Raw genomic sequence first — 19342 nt, 5'->3', positions numbered from 1 at the left:
GAGCAGGATATTGCATAACAGTGAACTGTTTTTTTTTTTTCCTGCCTAGTACTACTCCTGTAATGGGCAGCATAACCCAATGGTATAAGAAGCATAGGAGCAACGTCTGTCAATGGACGATAGAGAAAGCTGGATTTTTGTACTTACCGTAAAATCCTTTTCTCTGAAGTTCATTGACAGATGCAGTTCCATATCTTCTTAGACCATTCGGTCATGATCCTCCCATCAGGAATAGGACACTAGGCAGGAAAAGGTTTTACCATGCCTATGGGGCTGTCCCTGTAGGCATAACCCCACACTCTCTGCTACAGCCCTTAGGCTGGCCATACACTAGATGAAAAAATGTTCAAACTCCTTTCGAAAAATGAAAAATCAGCCGTAAGAGTAGACGATCGTGCCATCATGTAATGACCGAATTTTGAACGATAAATCATTCAATGGACATAAATTAATACGTTTTTCGTTCAGTTTGTCATTTATACCTAGTGCAAACAGTTCAGCCGAGAAACACAACCTTTCAATTTATCGTTCGTTCGGCAGAACTTACAAACTGTTTCTTCGATTTTTCGGCTCTGAAAAGGAAAAAAATATTTTCTATTTGTGCCCATTAACTGGACGAAAAATTAACGATCTGACCTAATGACCGATTTTTGAACTATTTTTCTGCTAGAGTATGGCCAGCTTTAGTTTTGTTGTAAGTATAATTCCAACCTGAAGAAGTCCTTCTAGGGAACATGTACCTGTTCACATGAAGCCCAGACAAGTACGGCTCCAGAGCACCGCTCAGCAGGGAGGCTAACGGTGGTCTCGGCGTGCAGCATCTCTGAGGTCCAGGGTGTCCACCCACTGTGCAGCTTCTTGTGGATCAATGAAGTGAGCCTTGCCTTGGTATATAATACGCAACCGTGCGGGGCACAACATACTGTAGGGCAGCTGTAGGTCTCAATTTCTTTTTTCCCGAAAGGAATGAGGCCCGTTGCTTCAGTGTATTAACCGAAAAGTCAGGAAAAATGATAATGGTATTGTAGGTGATGAGACCCTTCTCCCTGGATGCCCTAAGCACAGCCTCTTTGTCATAGTAGTGTAGAGAATTGGTCGTGGTGGTGGTGCCACTGGTGGTAGTGGGCACAGTGGAACCCTGTGAGCTCTTTCTATGGCAAATAATGAGAACGTATTAGCCCCAAACGTAGTAATGAGCCATTGCTCCATAAGGATTCGGGGGTTTTGCCCTCAGTTTTCGGGGAACACCAAGAAGCGTAGATTATTGCGGTTCAGGCGGTCTTCCAGATCAGTGAGCTTATCAGCAGTGGCAGCATGATCCCTTTCCAGCTCAGTCACAGATGTCTACATGGGGCAGGTATCATCCTCTATATCACTATACGTTGTTCTGCATTACCGACTCTGTGGCGGATTATGCACATCCTGCTTTAGGAATGACAGATCCATCCGAACAGTCTATCTGGGTTGTTAGAGTGGCTTGGCAATGCTGTATTGCGTCTATTATCTGATAGGATGGGTTCTCAGGCCTTAGCATCAGAGTTAGAGGGAGATACAGGGGGAACAGCAAGCAAAGTATGCAGGGAGTCTGTGGGAGCAGAAGTTGTGGCTGTGTCACATTCACGCAGAGGAATAGAAGGTTCTGTGAGAGGTGCCTGGCAGCCGTGGAGCAGCGGACCTCTGAGCACGAGGCGGACCGGCGCTACCTTGCTGTCAACCGCCAAGCCGTTAAAGCCAGGGACCGTAAAAGCAGGATGGAAAATCGGTCCTTGAGATAGAAGACCTTCCCGCAGAGGAAGACACCATGGAGGATCCACGACCGTTTTTACCAGTTCTGCGTACCAAAACCACCGAGGCCAGTCTGGCGACACCAGAACAACTGGGATGCCTTACATCGCCACCCTGCGAAGAAACCTCAGCAGGAGAACCAGCAGAGGGAAGGCATATATCAGGCGGTACTGACTCCAAGGAGCCACCAGAGCGTCTGTGGCGTCGGCCAGAGGATCCCAAGGCCTGGCCACAAACCTCTGAACTTTCCTGTTGAGGCGAGACGCAAAGAGATCCAACTCCGGAGTCCCCCAACAGACACACAGGAGATGAAACAACTCCGGATGCAGGGACCACTCCCCCTGATCCAACACCTGATGACTCAGGTAATCCGCTTGCCAATTCTCCACACCCAGGATATGGACCGCGAAAAGAGCCGGAACATTGTGTTCCGCCCCAAACCAGAATCTCGGCCACCTCATTGGCTGCCAGGGCACTCCTGGTGCCCCCTTGATGATTGGATCTAAGTCACGGCTGTGGCATTGCCCTTATGGACCCGAACTGGAGAGCCGTGTAGCCGACCTGTCCAGTGAAGCAGGCAGCGCTTGATCACTCTCAGCTCCAGGATATTGATCGGCAGGGAAGACTCTTCTGTCATCCAAGTTCTCGGGGCACAGAGCTTCCCAAGCACTCCACCCCAGCCGGACAGGCTGCAGTATGTGGTGACCACTGTCCAAAACACCGGCAGGAAGGACTTGCCTTGGCATACCACAGGTGACTGGAGAAACCACTTGAGAGCTGACATCATGAGACGGCTCAACTGAATCTTCTGGTCCAAAGAACGAGGATCTCTGTTCAATTTTGACAATCTTTCTGCAGTGGTCTCATGTGAGACTGAGCAAATGGGACCGCTTCGAAGGTCGAGGATCAGGCCCAGATAGGTGACCCGCACAGGCGGAGTCAGGGCAGATTTGGCGTCATTGATCGTCCACCCGAATTCCTGAAGGGTCCGAATGGTGATGAATACGTTGTGCAGCAGATCCGAATGGGAAACTGCTCGCAACAGGAGATCGTCCAGATGCCCCACGATGAAGATACCTTGTCGACGCAACAAGGCCAGCACAGGGACCAGTATATTGGTAAAATCTCTGGGAGCCGCGGCAAGACCAAATTGTAATGCCACAAATTGAAAGTGCTTCTCTGCCACCGCAAAGCGGAGGAATCGCTGATGTCCCTCGAATAAGGGGACGTGGAGATATGCATCTTTGAGATCGAAGGAAGCCAGAAAATCCCCGATTAAAAGATGCCACCACCAATCGAATGGACTTCATTCAAAACTTCCGCACCCGCATAAAGCGGTTCAGAGCCTTGAGGTCCAGGATTGGACGCACCTTGCCCTCCTTTCTGGGCACAGTGAACAGGTTTGAATATAAACCTCAAGAGCATTCCTGTTGGGGGACTGGCACAATCACTCCTTGAGCCAGGAGATCTCGCAAAGCCTCCCAAAGATCCTTCTAACACCCCAGAGACAGGTGAAGATTTCACTGAAAGAACCTATCCCCTGACCGGAACCGGTATTCGATCTTGTACCTGGAAAAAAACAGTTCACGAACCCAATTGTCTTGAAGGAAGTCCAGGGTTCCTGAAAGTAGCGCAGATGTCCCCCCACCCCTGAGTCGGATGAGGGCACTGCTTCAGGCTGAAGAGGACTCGTCTACTGCACTGGACTGACCGGCCTTGGTCTTGCGCCAGGGCTTTTTAGCACCTCCAGAAATTCTGAACAGGTTACCTTTTTCTTGCGCCCCGGAGACACGAAAAAAACGTTTATGAGCAGAAAAGGAGGGACCCACTTAGTACGGGGTGTCTTACCATTGGAAGATTGAGGAAGAAGAGTACTCTTCCCGCCAGTCATTCCCTTGATAAACTCATCCAATGAGTCGCCAAACAACCTGTCTCCCAGAAAGGGGAGATCAGCTAAGGCCTTTTTTAGAAGCTTGGTCAGCCGACCAGTTCAACCAAATCATGAGTCTTAAAACAATGCCCACGGCTGAGACCCTGGCCACCAGGGGAGCCGTATTCATAGACGCATCACACAGGAACACCAGAGCCTGGATCACCTGGTCCAACAGATCCAGCTGTTCCTGAGGAACAGTCTCGGGGTACAAAGACTCCCACAACCCCTAATCCATTCCGTCACAGTCTGTGAAACCAACAGAGACACAAAAGCAAGTATCAAAATGGAACCCGCCAGTACATGAAGATGGCGGGAAAGGGATTCCACCCGCCTGTCCACTGGATCCGTAAAAACTGGGGAATCCTCCACAGGCACAAGGGTAAATTTGTTCAATCTGGAAACAGGATGGTCCACGTTAGGTGGCACCGTCCAACGGTTGGAGACCTTTTCAGCAAAAGGGTACCGGCGTTTACAGCATTTAGGCACCACTAACACGTGCTTAACGCGCCACCATTGGTCATTCACAATATCGTGAAAGGTGTCGGGACAAGGGAAAACCCTGTCAGCTTTTGGAGTCTTCTGAGAGCCGAAATCCACCCGCATCCCTGCCGGCGTTGGCTCATCGGTCAACTTTAAAGTATCCCACACTGAAATAATCAGGGCTTCCACTAATGCGCATTCCCGCGCTGCAGCTGAAGACAAGTCTTCAACATCTGACTGCGAGGACAGCGACCTCTCAGGTAGGGGGGTGCCCGGCGAAACCCTATCAGCCTCTGAATCAGAGGACACCTCCATAGAAGGAGAAGGCAGTATCCGTTTTCGGCTATCAACCTTTTTCATGACTAAATCAACTTTAGTCGCCAGGCTTTCCGGGGCTGCTGAAATCGCGGCAAGCGACTGTGATCCGGACTGTCTGGGAGTCGCACAGCATGGGCCTGAGGGTTATTTTTCAGTTTGGGACTCCATAGTGCAAAAAGCAAAAAAACGGAGTACTATCGCTTTAAGTGTGTTGATCGTGGTATTTACCACTGATCGCAGCGGTCTGCAAGGAACCCCTTTAAGCCAAACTGACAGCAGAAAGTGCAAGGATATGCCCTCAGAAACCCCAATACATTACCACCTCAGACACACTTTCTCCTGAATCTACCACAGCATGGAGAAAGGCAGGAAGTGATCTCTGTACAGCAGCGAGAAATCACACAGGAAGTGATGTCGTCTGCTAGGGAAACACTGCTGAGTATAGCATCAGGGCTAAACAAAGATGGGACGCCTACAGAAAGCAATAGAAAGCTGCAGGGAAAATGGCTACCCCATACAAGCCTATGGGGAAAAAAAATCTCATTGCCCACATCTAAGATGGCTTCGCCCACAGCCAACCATTCGGCTAGGGACCGAAACCGGAAGGCCTCATGAACCACAGCAGGGACCAGAAAGCCCAAGGTACCATGTCACCCCCACCCCCCATAGCGCCAGAGCATACTCCGCACTGACAGGGAGAAGGAAGGACACACAGACCGGGTACTGGGCAGACCAGGGGGATCTCTTTGCAGGCACAAATCCCATTATCCCCAGGGGAGGGCCCACATCCCCAAGGCCAGCAGGGGCAAGGAGGGCACATTTACTCACCATACCTTGGACCGGGTGGGCTCCGCTACGGGCAGAGTGCCTCCCACCTGAAGTGGGGGTGCTGCCAGCCGATGAGTACGCTGCGACTCAGGGCATTCCAGGTCGATGCGTCTCAGCAAAGCATCCGCTCCGTCCCCCTCTGGACCAGGGGGCACTGACATGGCTAGACCTAGGTTGGAACTATAACATGCTCATGCTCGTAGGCCAGACTGGGGGGGACCATAAGGATCTGGTTTATCCAGTGTGAAGCCCCAGCCGGCGTTGTTTCTTGTAGATCGCCAGGAAAAGTCTTCCCTGAACACTAGCTAGCAAGTGAGTGAACATGAAAGAAAATATTCTGAAATTAAAAAAAAAAAAAACCAGACTGGAGACCCAGCAGGAAACCTAGGTCCAACTCCTTTTCTCTAGGCAGAAACAAACTGATGTGCTGAATAGTTCAGTGGGGGGTTATGTCTAGGGAGCAGACCCCTGGGCATGTGTATTCAAATCTTAACTGCCTAGACTATTCCTGATAGGAGGAGCATAAATCAGCTCATGGAGATGAGGCTGCATCTGTCGACGGACGATAGAGAAACTGGATTTTTGTCTTACCGTAAAATAGTTTTCTCTGATGTTCATTGACGGACACAGCACCCACCCCTCTGTGGAGTTGGGTTATGTATTCTTCTGACACTGCTGGTTACTAAACTGAATCCTAGAAGCAGGAAGTGGGAGTATACCACCTGGGACTGCCCAATGGGTGTAGTTAAAGCTCTTATCTTTGTTAACCCTTTTCCACCTAGTGTCCTACTCCTAGGAAGCACAGCATAAGCCATTCAACTAATTGGGAATTGTTACTTGCTGGGTTTGTTACCCACCCCTCATGCTGATACTGCTTTGGGACGTCCCATTTGACTAATGAAGATATGTTACTGTGTTCGCCAATGAACGAGAGAGAACGCATTTTAAGGCAATTGGCAGCTAAAAAAAATAAAAAGTCTGCTTTTTTCTGAGAAATCAAAAACTTAGACAAAGAAGTGGCTGTGGATAGGGTATACTTGAATTTTGTAAAAGCCTTTGACACAGTTCACATACAGCTAAAGTGCAATGGGCTAAGGTTATTAGTGGTGTACCCTAAGGTTCAATGTTGGGACCCTTACATTTCATATATTTATAAATGATATAAAGTTTGGGATTAAAAGTTCCAATTTAGTGTTTGCAGATGACACCAAGCTTTGTAGAAAAATAATGTTCTCAGGGGATGCCTCCAACTTATAAGTTGCCTCAATGCACTATTTAATTGGGAAACTACTGTATGTGGCAAAGGAGGTTTAATATTGATAAAAGTACATTTATACAGTTAGAGGATTAAAAACATGCATGTACCATACATTCTAGGAGGAGAAAAGCTGGGGGAGTCAATAGCGGATAAAGATCTGGGTGTTCGGTTAGATCATAGACTTAATAGCATGCAATGCCAAGCTACAGTTTTGAAAGCAAGCAAAATATTTTCTTGTATTAAAAAAGTTATAGACTTCAGAGAGAGAGAGAGACAATTTGGCCCCTGTATAAAACTGGTAAACCCTCATTTGGAATATGCAGTTCAGTTTTGGGCACCTGTACACAAAAAGGATACTGGAGATCTGGAGAAAGTGCAAAGAAGGGCAACTAAACAGATTAGAGGCATGAAGGAGCTTCGCTGTGTAGAAAGATCAGCTGGACTAAATGTATTCTCTTGAATAGGAGGAGATTAAAGGGAGGTATGATTACCACGATAAACAATTCGTCCATATAGTGCACTTGGTGTAGATTTATTCACTTTCAAGCCATTACAGAGGATATTTTCATCTGCAGAAAAAGAGATTTAACTTCCATACACAAAAGGCTTCTTCCTAGGATCTGTGAAAATTTGGAATAGACTCCCTCAACTAGTTCTGGTGAGCTAAGTAGATTGTGCTGGGTGCATTCTAAAAGCACAAAATAGACCTAGATAATAACAAATACACAATAACACCAGAGATTATTGATCTAGGGCAGTGCTCCCCAACCTTTTTATCGCCGCGGACCGGTCAACGTTTGATAATATTTCTGTGGTCCGCTGGGGGGTGTGGGGGATGTCAATGCAGAGTGACCAGCGTGCCCCCTCAATGCAGAGTGCCACAGCGTGCCCCCATCAATGCACAGTGACCACAGCGTGCCCCCAATCAATGCACAGTGACCACAGTGTGCCCCCAATCAATGCACAGTGACCACAGCATGCCCCCAATCAATGCACAGTGACCACAGCATGCCCCCAATCAATGCACAGTGACCACAGCATGCCCCCAATCAATGCACAGTGACCACAGCATGCCCCCAATCAATGCACAGTGACACAGCATGCCCCCAATCAATGCACAGTGCCACAGCATGCCCCCAATCTTTGCAGAGATGCCAGCGTGCCCCCTTTCAATGCAGAGATGCCAGCGTTCCCCCTGCGAGACCAGTGCACTTACCTCACGGCAGCTTCTCTTCAGTCCCGTGTCTCTTCGAGTCATCAGTCCTCCCGCCTCCTCCTCGGCCAATGGCATGGGGTTTGCCTTTCGGCCAATCAGGAAGCGGGAGGACCCACTCCCTGATTGGCCAGGAGGAGGATCCGTGTGACAATAGTGAATTTCCGTTCGCTATTGTCACACAATGGGTGGGCTCGGCCGCCACAGAAAAATTATTTAAAGTTCCTCGGGCGGCCCGGTACCGTTTGATCCACGGACCGCTACCGGTTCGAGGCCCGGGGGTTGGGGAACACTGATCTAGGGAATACTCTAATTGCCTCCTCAGGGATCAGGTAGGAATTTGGGGAGGCTATCCTCATCCAAGGGCATATGTAACTTGTTAGAGGTGTTTATTGCATGGATGCTCTGCCAACCTACATTTGAGCCAAAGGGTATATATGTACCAAAAGGAGCTTTCTTCTGGATATACAATTTGTAATATCAGTTAGCCCATTAACAAAATAGAGTAGAGCTACAGGCACGAGTTCCTGCTTCTGGAGGACAGGAGGTACCATTAGGATAGATCCAGGATTCTGGAACCTAACCATGGACCAAACGTGGATCATGTTGATTGAGCAAGAAGCCCATCCTGGAGGACCGGACCGTAGTGTGGCTTAACCACTTCAGCTTCAGAAGATTTACCTCCATTCATGACCAGGCCATTTTTTTGCGATACAGCACTATGTTACTTTGGCAATTGCCCGGTCGTGCGATAATGTATCCAAAAAATAAAACATATGGGGGTTTTTTTCGCCACAAATAGAGCTTTCTTTTGGTGGTATTTTATCACCTTTGCATTTTTTATTTTTTTTCCCCAAAAACAAAAAAGGCCAATATTTCCTCCTATAAAACCTACAATAAAAACATATAAAGAAAATTGAATTTTTTCATCAATTTATGCCATAGTTTGTATTCTGCTACAAACTATGGGATATATTTATATCATATATATGTAGCACTGCCCCCGCAAGGACTGCTTGATATTCACTCTGTGGGTTCTCCCTGGTTACCAGCACACAGCCATAAGCAAAGACAATTCCTTAATTCTTCTTGGCTAACACTAAAATAATCAGTCCAGGGGTATTTGGTTGTTTCTGTGTTTTATAGTAAAATGGGGGATCGGAGAAGGAAATAGTTGGATACTCCAACTTTAACTATTCACAGTGATTGAGGACTCCTATCTGCTCTGCTTTACTATAGATTTGGTACAACCAGGCTGTTGATTCATCCTGCCACTTTGGGTGAATGTGGATTAAGCCTCCTATGCTTAAGATGACTTGGTGAACAACTAATTATCTTCAGGACACCTAGTATCCTCTCTCTCTCTTCTTCGGCTGACACCCGTCAACTGACTGTTCTACTAGCAGGGGTGGCCCCCCTCAGGTCAGGTCTCTTTACATGAGTCCCTGTACTCACGATACTGTAGTTCCAGGGTCTCCAGTGTCTCCTCTTCGTCAGCTCTCGAGGACCTCTGGGTTCAGCTCTTCTCTACCGCTCCTCTGGCCCTCAGGTTGACTTCCTGCAACCGCATGGCACTTCTACAGAGGAGGAGGCAGTCGCCCCCTCCCTCAGGGACTCCGTTCTTCAGTCAAAGACCCCACAGCACATGTGCTCCACCCTTTTATACAGTATTTCAGAATGTACTGAGGCGACCTGCCATCTGCCAATCACCAGGACTGTATCAAAAGTATATGCACCCATTAGTCAGCTTTCCTCCCACTGTCCAACATGCCTCATGGACCATGAACCAACATGCCTCCATGCAACATGGACCAGTGTGAAACACTCTCTAGACTGAATGATTTTGCATGCTGAGCACAATGAGCAGACTCCACTAACAGCTCCTGCTCTCTGGTAGGCAATGATTAGTGACTTCTAGCTGGACTGAGATATTGTGACGGACAAATTGGACACTGACACACTTAACGCATATTTGGGAACCAATAACGCCAATAGTGATCAGTGATAAAAATATGTCCTGTCACTGTACTAAATAGCACTGGCTGGGAAGGGGTTCAGGGACGATTAAGGGTTAACTATGTTCCTAGCAAGTGTTTTCCTACAGTCTGGGAGGTGTTTTTAACTAGGGGGAAGCCATGGATCCATGTCCCTGCTTTGCAAGAGCATAGGATCAATGCCTCCTGTAAGTGAGAGAAAGGCAATTTGATTTGTTTACATAGGAAGACTACCGTTCTGCTTCTGTAAAGAACAATTGGCGGGTGCAGGTGGACAGAGTCTGTGGTACCCACTGATCAGCTTCCCATTGTGCATAATTACAGCACCAGCAAGCTGTCGCGCATTCGTGCCCCGTACCTGGAAGTGCAGGACCACTTATATGTACACACGTGATCTAGGGCACAGCCCTGTAGCAGTAAAACTATTATAGGCTGGTCGGCAAGTGGTTTGGAGATGACAGGAAAGGCTGAGCAGATATGAGCACTTAGGAAAAATGGTATAAGCCCTTCTATTCCCAGCATGACTGAGTATGTTAGCAAATTACAGACCCATCTACATTATGCAATAAAACTATAACACTATTTCAGCTGTAACTCTTACCAGCATTTGGGTAACAAATGATGTAGGACGTAGTACTTTTTCCAATGGTTTCAATAAAAGGCCTCATTTCAAGAGCACCCAAAGCACAGTTTAAGCCAATGCTGTAAAGAAAATGTATTGTTATGAAGTACTGGATACCAAAAAGAAAAAAAGCAATCTAAATTCTGAAACACTCAAATTTTAGCTAAACCTTTATATGAACAGTTTTGTCACAAACATAAAAGTAAAACAAATCTTACCCATCAGTAACTTGACAATAAAATAAGCTTGGACTAATGTAGCTATGCAAATACCTTACCTGTAGGACCCATCTAGAAGCTGGAAATCACTGTAGTATACTATTAAAGTGATCTCCACTAGCTTCTAGGTCCCATGCGAAGCAGCTGCCGTTCAGCAATGTGAACACAATTTGTGGTATGTTACAGAGATATTAAGCTGTCCCCATTGGGAGAAGACCGTGATTATTGCTAGTGGCTATAGCAGCTGCCAGCAATAATCACTAGGGAATCCAGCACCTGGTTGCACCCAAGTTGATCAATGAACTTGGCACGTTCAGCCTTCCCATTAACAGTTTAAATCTCGCCTGGTTCCTGCTGAATCAGACAGGATTCGAACAATGCATAGCCGGCTTTAAACGCCTGTACAAAAATGCACTATATGAGCTTTTTTTATGCCGAGGGAACTGGTGGATTTTAGGGCCAGTGTGCATAGATGCAAAAGAGAAGATCCTCAGAAGTGATGCAATAGAATTGGCATAGTTCGTTTGTTAATAAAGTACTATTAAAAAAGTCAAATTCCTTAAAGAAGTGTTATATAGCAAAACAAAAACAAAAAACAAAACAAAAAACACAAACCTATATGGCTGCAGCATTGGTCCGATGCTGCAGCTGTCTCCTACCGGCTTTAAGACCGATAATTCAGCAATCATATGATCGCTGATCACTCCGTTCTCAGTCTTCACTGAGCAGATAGGTGACTGTGTCTGGAGAAACAGGCTCTGGAGGGTGCGAAAGTGGCTGCCTCTGGGTTTCGGCAGCACTCCTGTGACCCAGAAGAGAAATGGGACCAAAAAAGCTTTGGCCACACTTCTAACAAGATAAATAGTGTTTGTAATGTTAAGACAAACACCAAAGGAAACTTGTATACAAAAATGCAAGGATTATAAAAAGCAGGTTGTCTAATTAAAAAGGTAAACCGACATTGAAATGCCTCTGCCCTTTCACAAAGGAAACTTGTTTACAAATCCACAAGGGTTATAAAACGTTTAAAAAATTGTCAAGAAATCATGAAGGCCCTTTTTACAAACCAAACTCATTTTTCAGGGTATCCCTAAAAGCACTTTTCCATGGTCATTTGCCAGGAATGTTGGACAGTGTGCACTAGCGCTATATGTATATTTTTAATTCTCGATGCCTTCTATTGTTTTCCTAAATTGTATGAAAGGGGTTCGGTTTAAAAAAACAGGTTGGATGCTCTGCACAGGAGCCATTCAGAGATAGTTTCTCTTTTTCTTAACCACTTAAGGACCAAGCCTATTTCTGACACATGTTGTTTACAAGTTACAAAAAATGGATTTTTGTAAAATTTTACCGTAAAATCCTTTACTCTTAAGCTCATTGACAGACGTAGTCCTCCTTGATTAATATCAACTCGGGTTATACTGCCCTCTACAGGAGTAGGACTAGACAGGAAAGAAAACGTTCTGGCCACACCCTAGGGGCAGTCCCAGAGGGTATATCCTCTCACTTCCTGCTACAGCAAATCAGTTATGTCACAAAGCAGTGTTTAGAGAATTTAACCCAACCCAAAAACAGAGGGGCGGGTACTACGTCTGTCAATGAGCTTAAGAGAAAAGGATTTTACGGTAAGATTTTACAAAAAAATCTATTTTTCTCTGTCGCTCATTGACAGACGTAGTCCTCCTTGATTAATATCAACTCGGGACGTCGCAAAGCAGTGCCACAAATGAGGGGTGAGAAAATGGAAATCAAAATCCAATCTAGAAGGCCCAACCGGTGCCAACTAGAAGTTTTAAAGGCTCATCAATCACACGATGAGACTCAACTGAAATTCCAACGGAAAAAAAAAACCCTCGAGGTAGACCACCGGTCTCCTCAAATTGCGGCCTGCAAAACCTTGCGGCCAAATGAGGCATCCGCCGATGCCATCACATCAACTTTATAAAATTTTGTAAAGGTATGAACCGACGACCAGGTAGCCGCCTTGCACACCTGGACCACTGACGCCTGATGGCGGTAGGCCCAGGAAGTACTGAGCGCTCGAGTGGAGTGCGCCTTAACAGGGAACGGAGGATTCCGACCCTTAATAGAATAAGCCTGTACCACCGTCTGTCTAATCCAGTGTTTCTCAACTCCGGTCCTCAAGGCACACTAACAGGCCAGAATTGCAAGAAAACTGAAATGCATCACAGGTGATATCATTTGCTGCTCAGTGATTGCAGTATTCTAGTCTGCATCTCCCCAAGGTAATACTTAAAATCTGGCCTGTTAGTGTGCCCTGAGGACCGGAGTTGAGAAACACTGGTCTAATACATTTGGAGATAGTCGCGGCAGATGCAGGTAACCCCTTTCTGGGGCCATCCGTGATCACAAAAAGTGAATCCATCTTACGGAACGATTCCGTAGTCTTCAGGTATACCCTGATTGCCCGAACCACATCCAAGAAATGCAACGCATATTCCTGAGGATGATTGGGCTTAGGACACAAGGAAGGTAGCACAATATCTTCATTCAGATGAAAATCTCAAACCACCTTAGGAAGAAAACGGAATTTTTGTAAAATCTTACCTGTAAAATTCCTTTCTCTGAGTCCTCCGACAGTCGCCGCCCACTTCATATTCATCACCAATGGGGTTATGTCCTTTATTCCGTAGGAGTAGCTAGGCAATAGAATATGTTAATACAAAGATTTTTAACATATCCCACCCCCAGGGGGTGGTCCCCTCAGTACATAACCCTCCACTTCCTGTATCCAACTCAGTTTCAGTGGAATAGCAGTAGAGAGTACATCAAAACCCCAAAAGAGGGGCGGGGGCGGCGACTGTCGGAGGACTCAGAGAAAGGAATTTTACAGGTAAGATTTTACAAAAATTCCGTTTTCTCTTACGTCCTCCGACAGTCGCCGCCCACTTCATATTCATCACCAATGGGGAAGTCCCAAAGCAGTGTAAACATGAGGGGTGGGAAGAACACAGCCGCGCCCAAGGCAACGCCGTCTCCCCATCAGAGAAAGGAACCTTACCAAAGGAAGGAAACCAGTTGGGCATAAGAACAAAACACTCGCTCAACAGGAGCAAGAAAACCCAGGGAAAAAACAAAAATCCCAAAAAGCCAAAGAACCCGTAACAAGGGCTCTAGGGAACTGCCGCACTAAGAACCTTGCGGCCAAAGGAAGCATCAGCCGATGCCTGAACATCTACTCTGTAGAATATCGTGAAAGTGTGTACGGTCGACTAAGTCGCCGCCTCACACACCTGGGCCACAGAGGCCCCATGACGACAGGCCCAAGACGTACTCAGAGATCTGGTAGAGTGCTCCTTCACAGGTACAGGGGGAACTTTTCCCCTCAAAGCATAGGCCTGATCAATGGTCTGTCTGATCCATTTGGCGATTGTAGAAGCCGACGCCGCCATGCCCTTCCGAGGACCTCCCGGAAGGACAAACAAGGCATCCGACTTGCGAGAAGACTCAGTCGATGTGAAATAGACTCTAATCGCCCGGACAACATCCAAGGAGTGAAGCAACACCTCCGTCGGATGCTTCGGCTTCGCGCAAAGCGAAGGTTTGACAATGTCCACATTGAGATGAAAGTCCGAAACCCTTTTTGGAAGAAAAGAAGGGTTAGGTCGCAAGACCACCTCGTCCAAATGCACAACCAGACACGGAGACTTGTAGGACAAGGCTGCCAGCCCCGACACTCGTCGAGTCGAGGTGATAGCCACCAAAAAGGCGACCTTCCTGGACAACAAAGACAGCGAGATCTCCCTGAACCTTTCAAAAGGAGCACGCTGCAACACTGATAGAACTAGATTCAAATCCCAAGGGGTAAGAGGTTCCCTCCTAGGAGGGATCAGATGACGTACCCCCCGCACAAAAGTGCTAACCAAAGAATCAGATGCCACAGGCCGTCGAAAAAGAACGGCCAAAGCAGACACCTGACCCTTGATCGTGGCCAGCGCCAGACGCTGGTCAACACCCGTCTGAAGGAAGGGCAACACCCTAGACACCGAATAAGTGTCAGGAGAGAAACCCCTGGATACGCACCAGGCAAAATACGCCTTCCAAGTACGGTAATAAACCTTCCGAGGAAGACTCCCTCGCATTTATTAAGGTGTGAATGAACTCAGGGGAAAGACCCCTGTTCCTCAGGACCTCGGTTTTAACCGCCAGGCCGTCAAGGCCAGCGACTGTAAAGCAGGATGGAAGATCGGTCCTTGCGACAGAAGATCTTCTCGAAAAGGCAGACGCCACGGGGCGTCGATTGCCAGATTTACGAGGTCTGCGTCCCAGGACCGGCGAGGACAGTCCGGTGCCACAAGAATCACCGTGGTCGGTTCCGCGAAGGAACCTGGACAGCAATTGAATCGGCGGGAACGCATACATCAGATGGTACTGATGCCACGGGGCAACCAACGCGTCCGACGCGTCTGCCCGAGGATCGCACTCCTTGCCACGAACCGTGGTACTTTGTAGTTCAGACGAGACGCGAACAGGTCTACCTCCGGAAGACCCCACCTCGCGCACAACATCTGGAAGACAGCCGGGTGAAAGGACCATTCTCCCTGGTCCAGGGTTCGACGGCTCAGAAAAAACCGCCTGCCAAATTTTCACCCCCGGAATGTGACCTGCCGATATTGCCGGAACATGCGTCTCGGCCCAAGACAGAATCGCGGCCACTTCTCGAGCCGCCCGGGCACTCCTGGTGCCCCCTTGGTGATTGATGTAAGTCACCGCCATGGCATTGTCCGTCTGCACCCGAACCGGGTTCCAACGACGAAGACAGAGGAGTATCGCTCTCAGTTCCAGAACGTTGATCGGAAGGGAGGATTCCTCCGTCGACCAAACACCCTGGGCGGACAGAACGCCCAGAACACCACCCCAGCCCGACAGGCTGGCGTCCGTGGCGATCACCGTCCACGAAAGGGGACGAAAAGACTTGCCCCCCGATACTGAGGGGGATAGAAGCCACCACAGAAGATCCCTTCTGGTCTGAGAACTCAATGACATCTGGAGATCCAGAGACTGCGGACGCCTGTCCCACCTGGACAATATCTCCGCTTGGAGATCCCGCGTGTGAAACTGGGCGAAGGGAAATCGCCTCGAAAGCCGAGACCATCAATCCCAGACACCGCATGCACGTCCGAAAGGACGAAGATGGAACGTCCCTGAGGGACCTGACTGCCTCCTGAAGAGCTGCGAGTTTTTCTTCCGGCAGGAAGACCTACGCCTGGACAGAGTCCAGAATCATACCCAGGTAAAAAATCCGAACCGATGGGCACAATGTCGACTTTGGAAAATTGATCGTCCAACCAAACTCCTGCAGAGTCTGTAACGTGAAGGACAGATCCTCCTCCAGACCCTGGCTGGTCGCAGACACCAGATATCCCAGGACCGAGATGCCCTGGGCTCTCAACAAAGCCAGAACAGGCGCCAGCACCTTGGTGAACACCCGCGGAGTCGAGGCGAGGCCAAAAGGCAATGCCACAAACTGGGAATGATCTTCCGCTATGGCGAATCGAAGGTACCTCTGGTGCCCCTCGAAAATCGGGACGTGAAGATACGCATCCTTCAAGTTGATGGAGGCCATGAACTCCCCCGGAATCAGGGCAGCCACCACCGACCGCAGAGATTCCATGCGAAACTTGCGCACCCGCACAAAGCGGATCAGAGCTTTCAAGTCCAGAATCGGACGTACCTTGCCCTCCGTCCTGGGCACGGTGAACAGATTGGAATAGAACCCCCGAAATCTGTCCCGATGAGGCACCGGGACCACCACTCCCTGAGCCCTCAGGTTCTGCACCGCTAGATGCAGGTCCCGCAAACGCTCCGGGGATAGCAGAAGATTTGAGGGAAAAAATCTGCTCTCCGGCCGAGAGAGAAACTCGATCTTGTACCCAGATCGAACGATTTTCTGAACCCACCTGTCCCGAACCCGGGACAGCCATGGCTGAGCGAAAACCGAGCAAGCGTCCCCCCACCCCTGAGTCGGGTGAGGGCGCCCCTTCAGGCCGCACTGTTGTGGGCCGCGGAACCGGTGTGTTAGCCTCGATCTTTGGACGGCTTGCCCCTATAGTGTGACCGAAAGGCACGAAAAAAGACCCCTGAGGGGGCCGAAAGGAGACATGCTTCTTACCAGGAGCCGTCTTAGTCTTGTGGGATCGAGGCAAGAGCGTGCTCTTACCACCCGTGACCCCCAAATTAGGGCATCAAGGGATTCACCAAGAAGGCGAGAACCACCAAAAGGCAGAGTAGCTAAGGTCTTACGCGAAGATTGGCCACCGACCCAACACTTCAACCAAACCAGGCGGCGAGACAACACCGCCACACCATGTACACGTGCAGCCAACGGAACCATATCCAGGTCCGAATCACACAAATACATGACACCCTGGTGGATTTGATCCACCATATCCCAAGTCGCCTGGGGGGCAGAATCAGCCACCAGGACACGTCTAATCACCTGCGTCCAGCTCGCGACCACCTGGGCCGCCATAAGTGAAGCAATAAGGCTTTAAACATAGAACCCATAATAGAATAGGTATGACGGGCAAGGGACTCCATCCTCTTGTCCGTGGCATCCCGGAACACCGGGGTGTCTTCAGCAGGAATCGCAGTGGACTTGTTCAAAACTGCTATCGCGTGGTCCACCGGAGGGGGGACACACCAACGCTCATCAGTAGCGGTCATAAAAGGATAGCGTAGCTTAAACCTACTCGGTACAGCAAAAGGTTTGCGTATATTACGCCAATGTTCATTCACAGCGCGTTAAAAACATCAGTGCAGGGAAACACCTGCGACATTTTGCGCCTTTTCTGCGTCCCATAAGCCACCAAGGCAGCAGGGGGACATTGTTCATCCTCTAAACGCAGTGTTTGCTTGATAGAAGCAACCAATACATCCATGAGTGCAAGCTCTTCAGACGAGCCAGGGGAAGAATTATCAACCCCCTCTACCTCAGCCTCCACCTCTGACCCTACAAGGTCCAGGGAGGAACGGGACCCCGATAGGGAGACCCCAGCCACAGCAGCCCCATCACCATCCTCCTCTGAACCAGAGGAAATTAAAACTCTGGGTCATGTGTGGATTGAGCAGCCACCAGCAGGTGCACCTGAGCAGCAAGATTAGCCACAAACGCAGCCAAAACCCCCCCCTGGAGGGGGGGGGGGGGAGGAGAGACAGCAGTCCCTTGTGAGCCCACCAAGGTGGCAGGAATTTTGCTTTCCTGAGAATCCATTGCCCCCAGAGCAGATCGGAAAAGAAAGGGTTAACAGCCCCCACAACAAGCGCGGCGAGCGCTGCCCACCGCACACACACACTTAGCCCAATATGAGACCCCCACAGGGAGAAAAGGCTAAACCTAGGTAATGACACAGAGATAAATAAAACCTGTAAGGTCCAATGCTGCTGCTGCTGCTCCGATCGGTGCGCCCAGGGAATGCAATACAGGGCGCTTCTGTGTAAGCCTATGCAAGGCTACAAGAAAATGGCCGCCAGCAGTGTTACCATGCGGCCGGAGCGAGCGCTGACAAAATGGCGTCGTTTGGCGCCGAAAACTCCGCTCCCTCACACAGTGAAATGCACAGTAAACATGGCGGACCGCCGCAGCGGTCTTAGAAATGTGCCCCAACACGATACATGCATGTTATACAGCACACAGTCTGACACACAGATCCAGTCTGACACAGAAGTGCAGCACAGCCCCCCTCCTTGCAGCCCACAGCATGCACCAGAGAGATAGGGAACATTTACAGTGTGACAGAGGCAGGGTAACACAGTCCCAGACTGACAGCCCTCAGACAGACAGGTCCCCACATAGATTTACACTTACCTCATAGGTGGCGTGGGGAACCCGCACAGGCGAACAAGCCGCTGTACATGAGACAGGGAGAGTCGCATCCAGGACGCAGCAATGGTGGGTTGAGAAACCGCACAGCGTCCAGTGAGGTAGCCACCTCACCATAGCATCCCTGCACCGAACAGGGATGGGTCGTTCAGAAACCTCAGGAGCGGTACCTGACTGAACGCTCGATGGCGGGCTGAGAAACCACTGACCCACAACCTGCGACCAGGGGGGTCAGCCCGAGACGCAACCCGCATGATCCTCTTCATCAGAAGAACTAAACTAATGCTGGTAAAAATAACAGCTAAGTAAAGAAAGAGAAAAAAACTCAAATAAAATCAAAAGAAAAGAAAGGCTGAGACAAAAGCCCTAGCATAGAGACATGCAGCCACTCCTGACAAGCTAGACATTGAAACTGAGTTGGATACAGGAAGTGGAGGGTTATGTACTGAGGGGACCACCCCCTGGGGGTGGGATATGTTAAAAATCTTTGTATTAACATATTCTATTGCCTAGCTACTCCTACGGAATAACCCCATTGGTGATGAATATGAAGTGGGCGGCGACTGTCGGAGGACGTAAGAGAAAGGATGGCTTCGGATGAAGAACTACCTTATCCCTTATGAACCACTAGATATGGGGAATGGCATGATAATGCAGCCAGTTCTGACACCCTGTGTGCAGAAGTGATAGCCACCAAGAAGGCCACCTTCTGGGATAATGTAAGCAAGGGAATCTCCCTGATATTTTCAAAGGGAGGTTTCTGAAGAACCGACAAACACCAAATTAAGATCCCAGGGCGGTAAGGGCGCGCACTGGTGGAGCCAAGTGCCGCACCCCCTGGACACCAAGG

At 48.9% G+C, this 19342-nt stretch overlaps 1 protein-coding gene across 1 annotated transcript in view; it reads right to left on the bottom strand.

Annotated features, from left to right (window-relative positions):
• Positions 1 to 19342, bottom strand: part of MTR (5-methyltetrahydrofolate-homocysteine methyltransferase) — a 1642758-nt gene that overhangs the window by 1291930 nt on the left and 331486 nt on the right. The window contains exon 9 of the mRNA XM_082249226.1: positions 10411 to 10511. Within this exon, the coding sequence (XP_082105352.1) occupies positions 10411 to 10511 (101 nt within the window). The remainder of the gene's footprint in view (positions 1 to 10410; positions 10512 to 19342) is intronic.

Source organism: Pelophylax lessonae (genome assembly GCF_965119305.1).
Source record: "Pelophylax lessonae genome assembly, chromosome: 3".
Taxonomy (NCBI): Eukaryota; Metazoa; Chordata; class Amphibia; order Anura; family Ranidae; genus Pelophylax; species Pelophylax lessonae.
The sequence above is the reverse complement of the archived record's forward strand: the minus strand, read 5'-3'. Positions and strand labels throughout refer to the sequence as shown.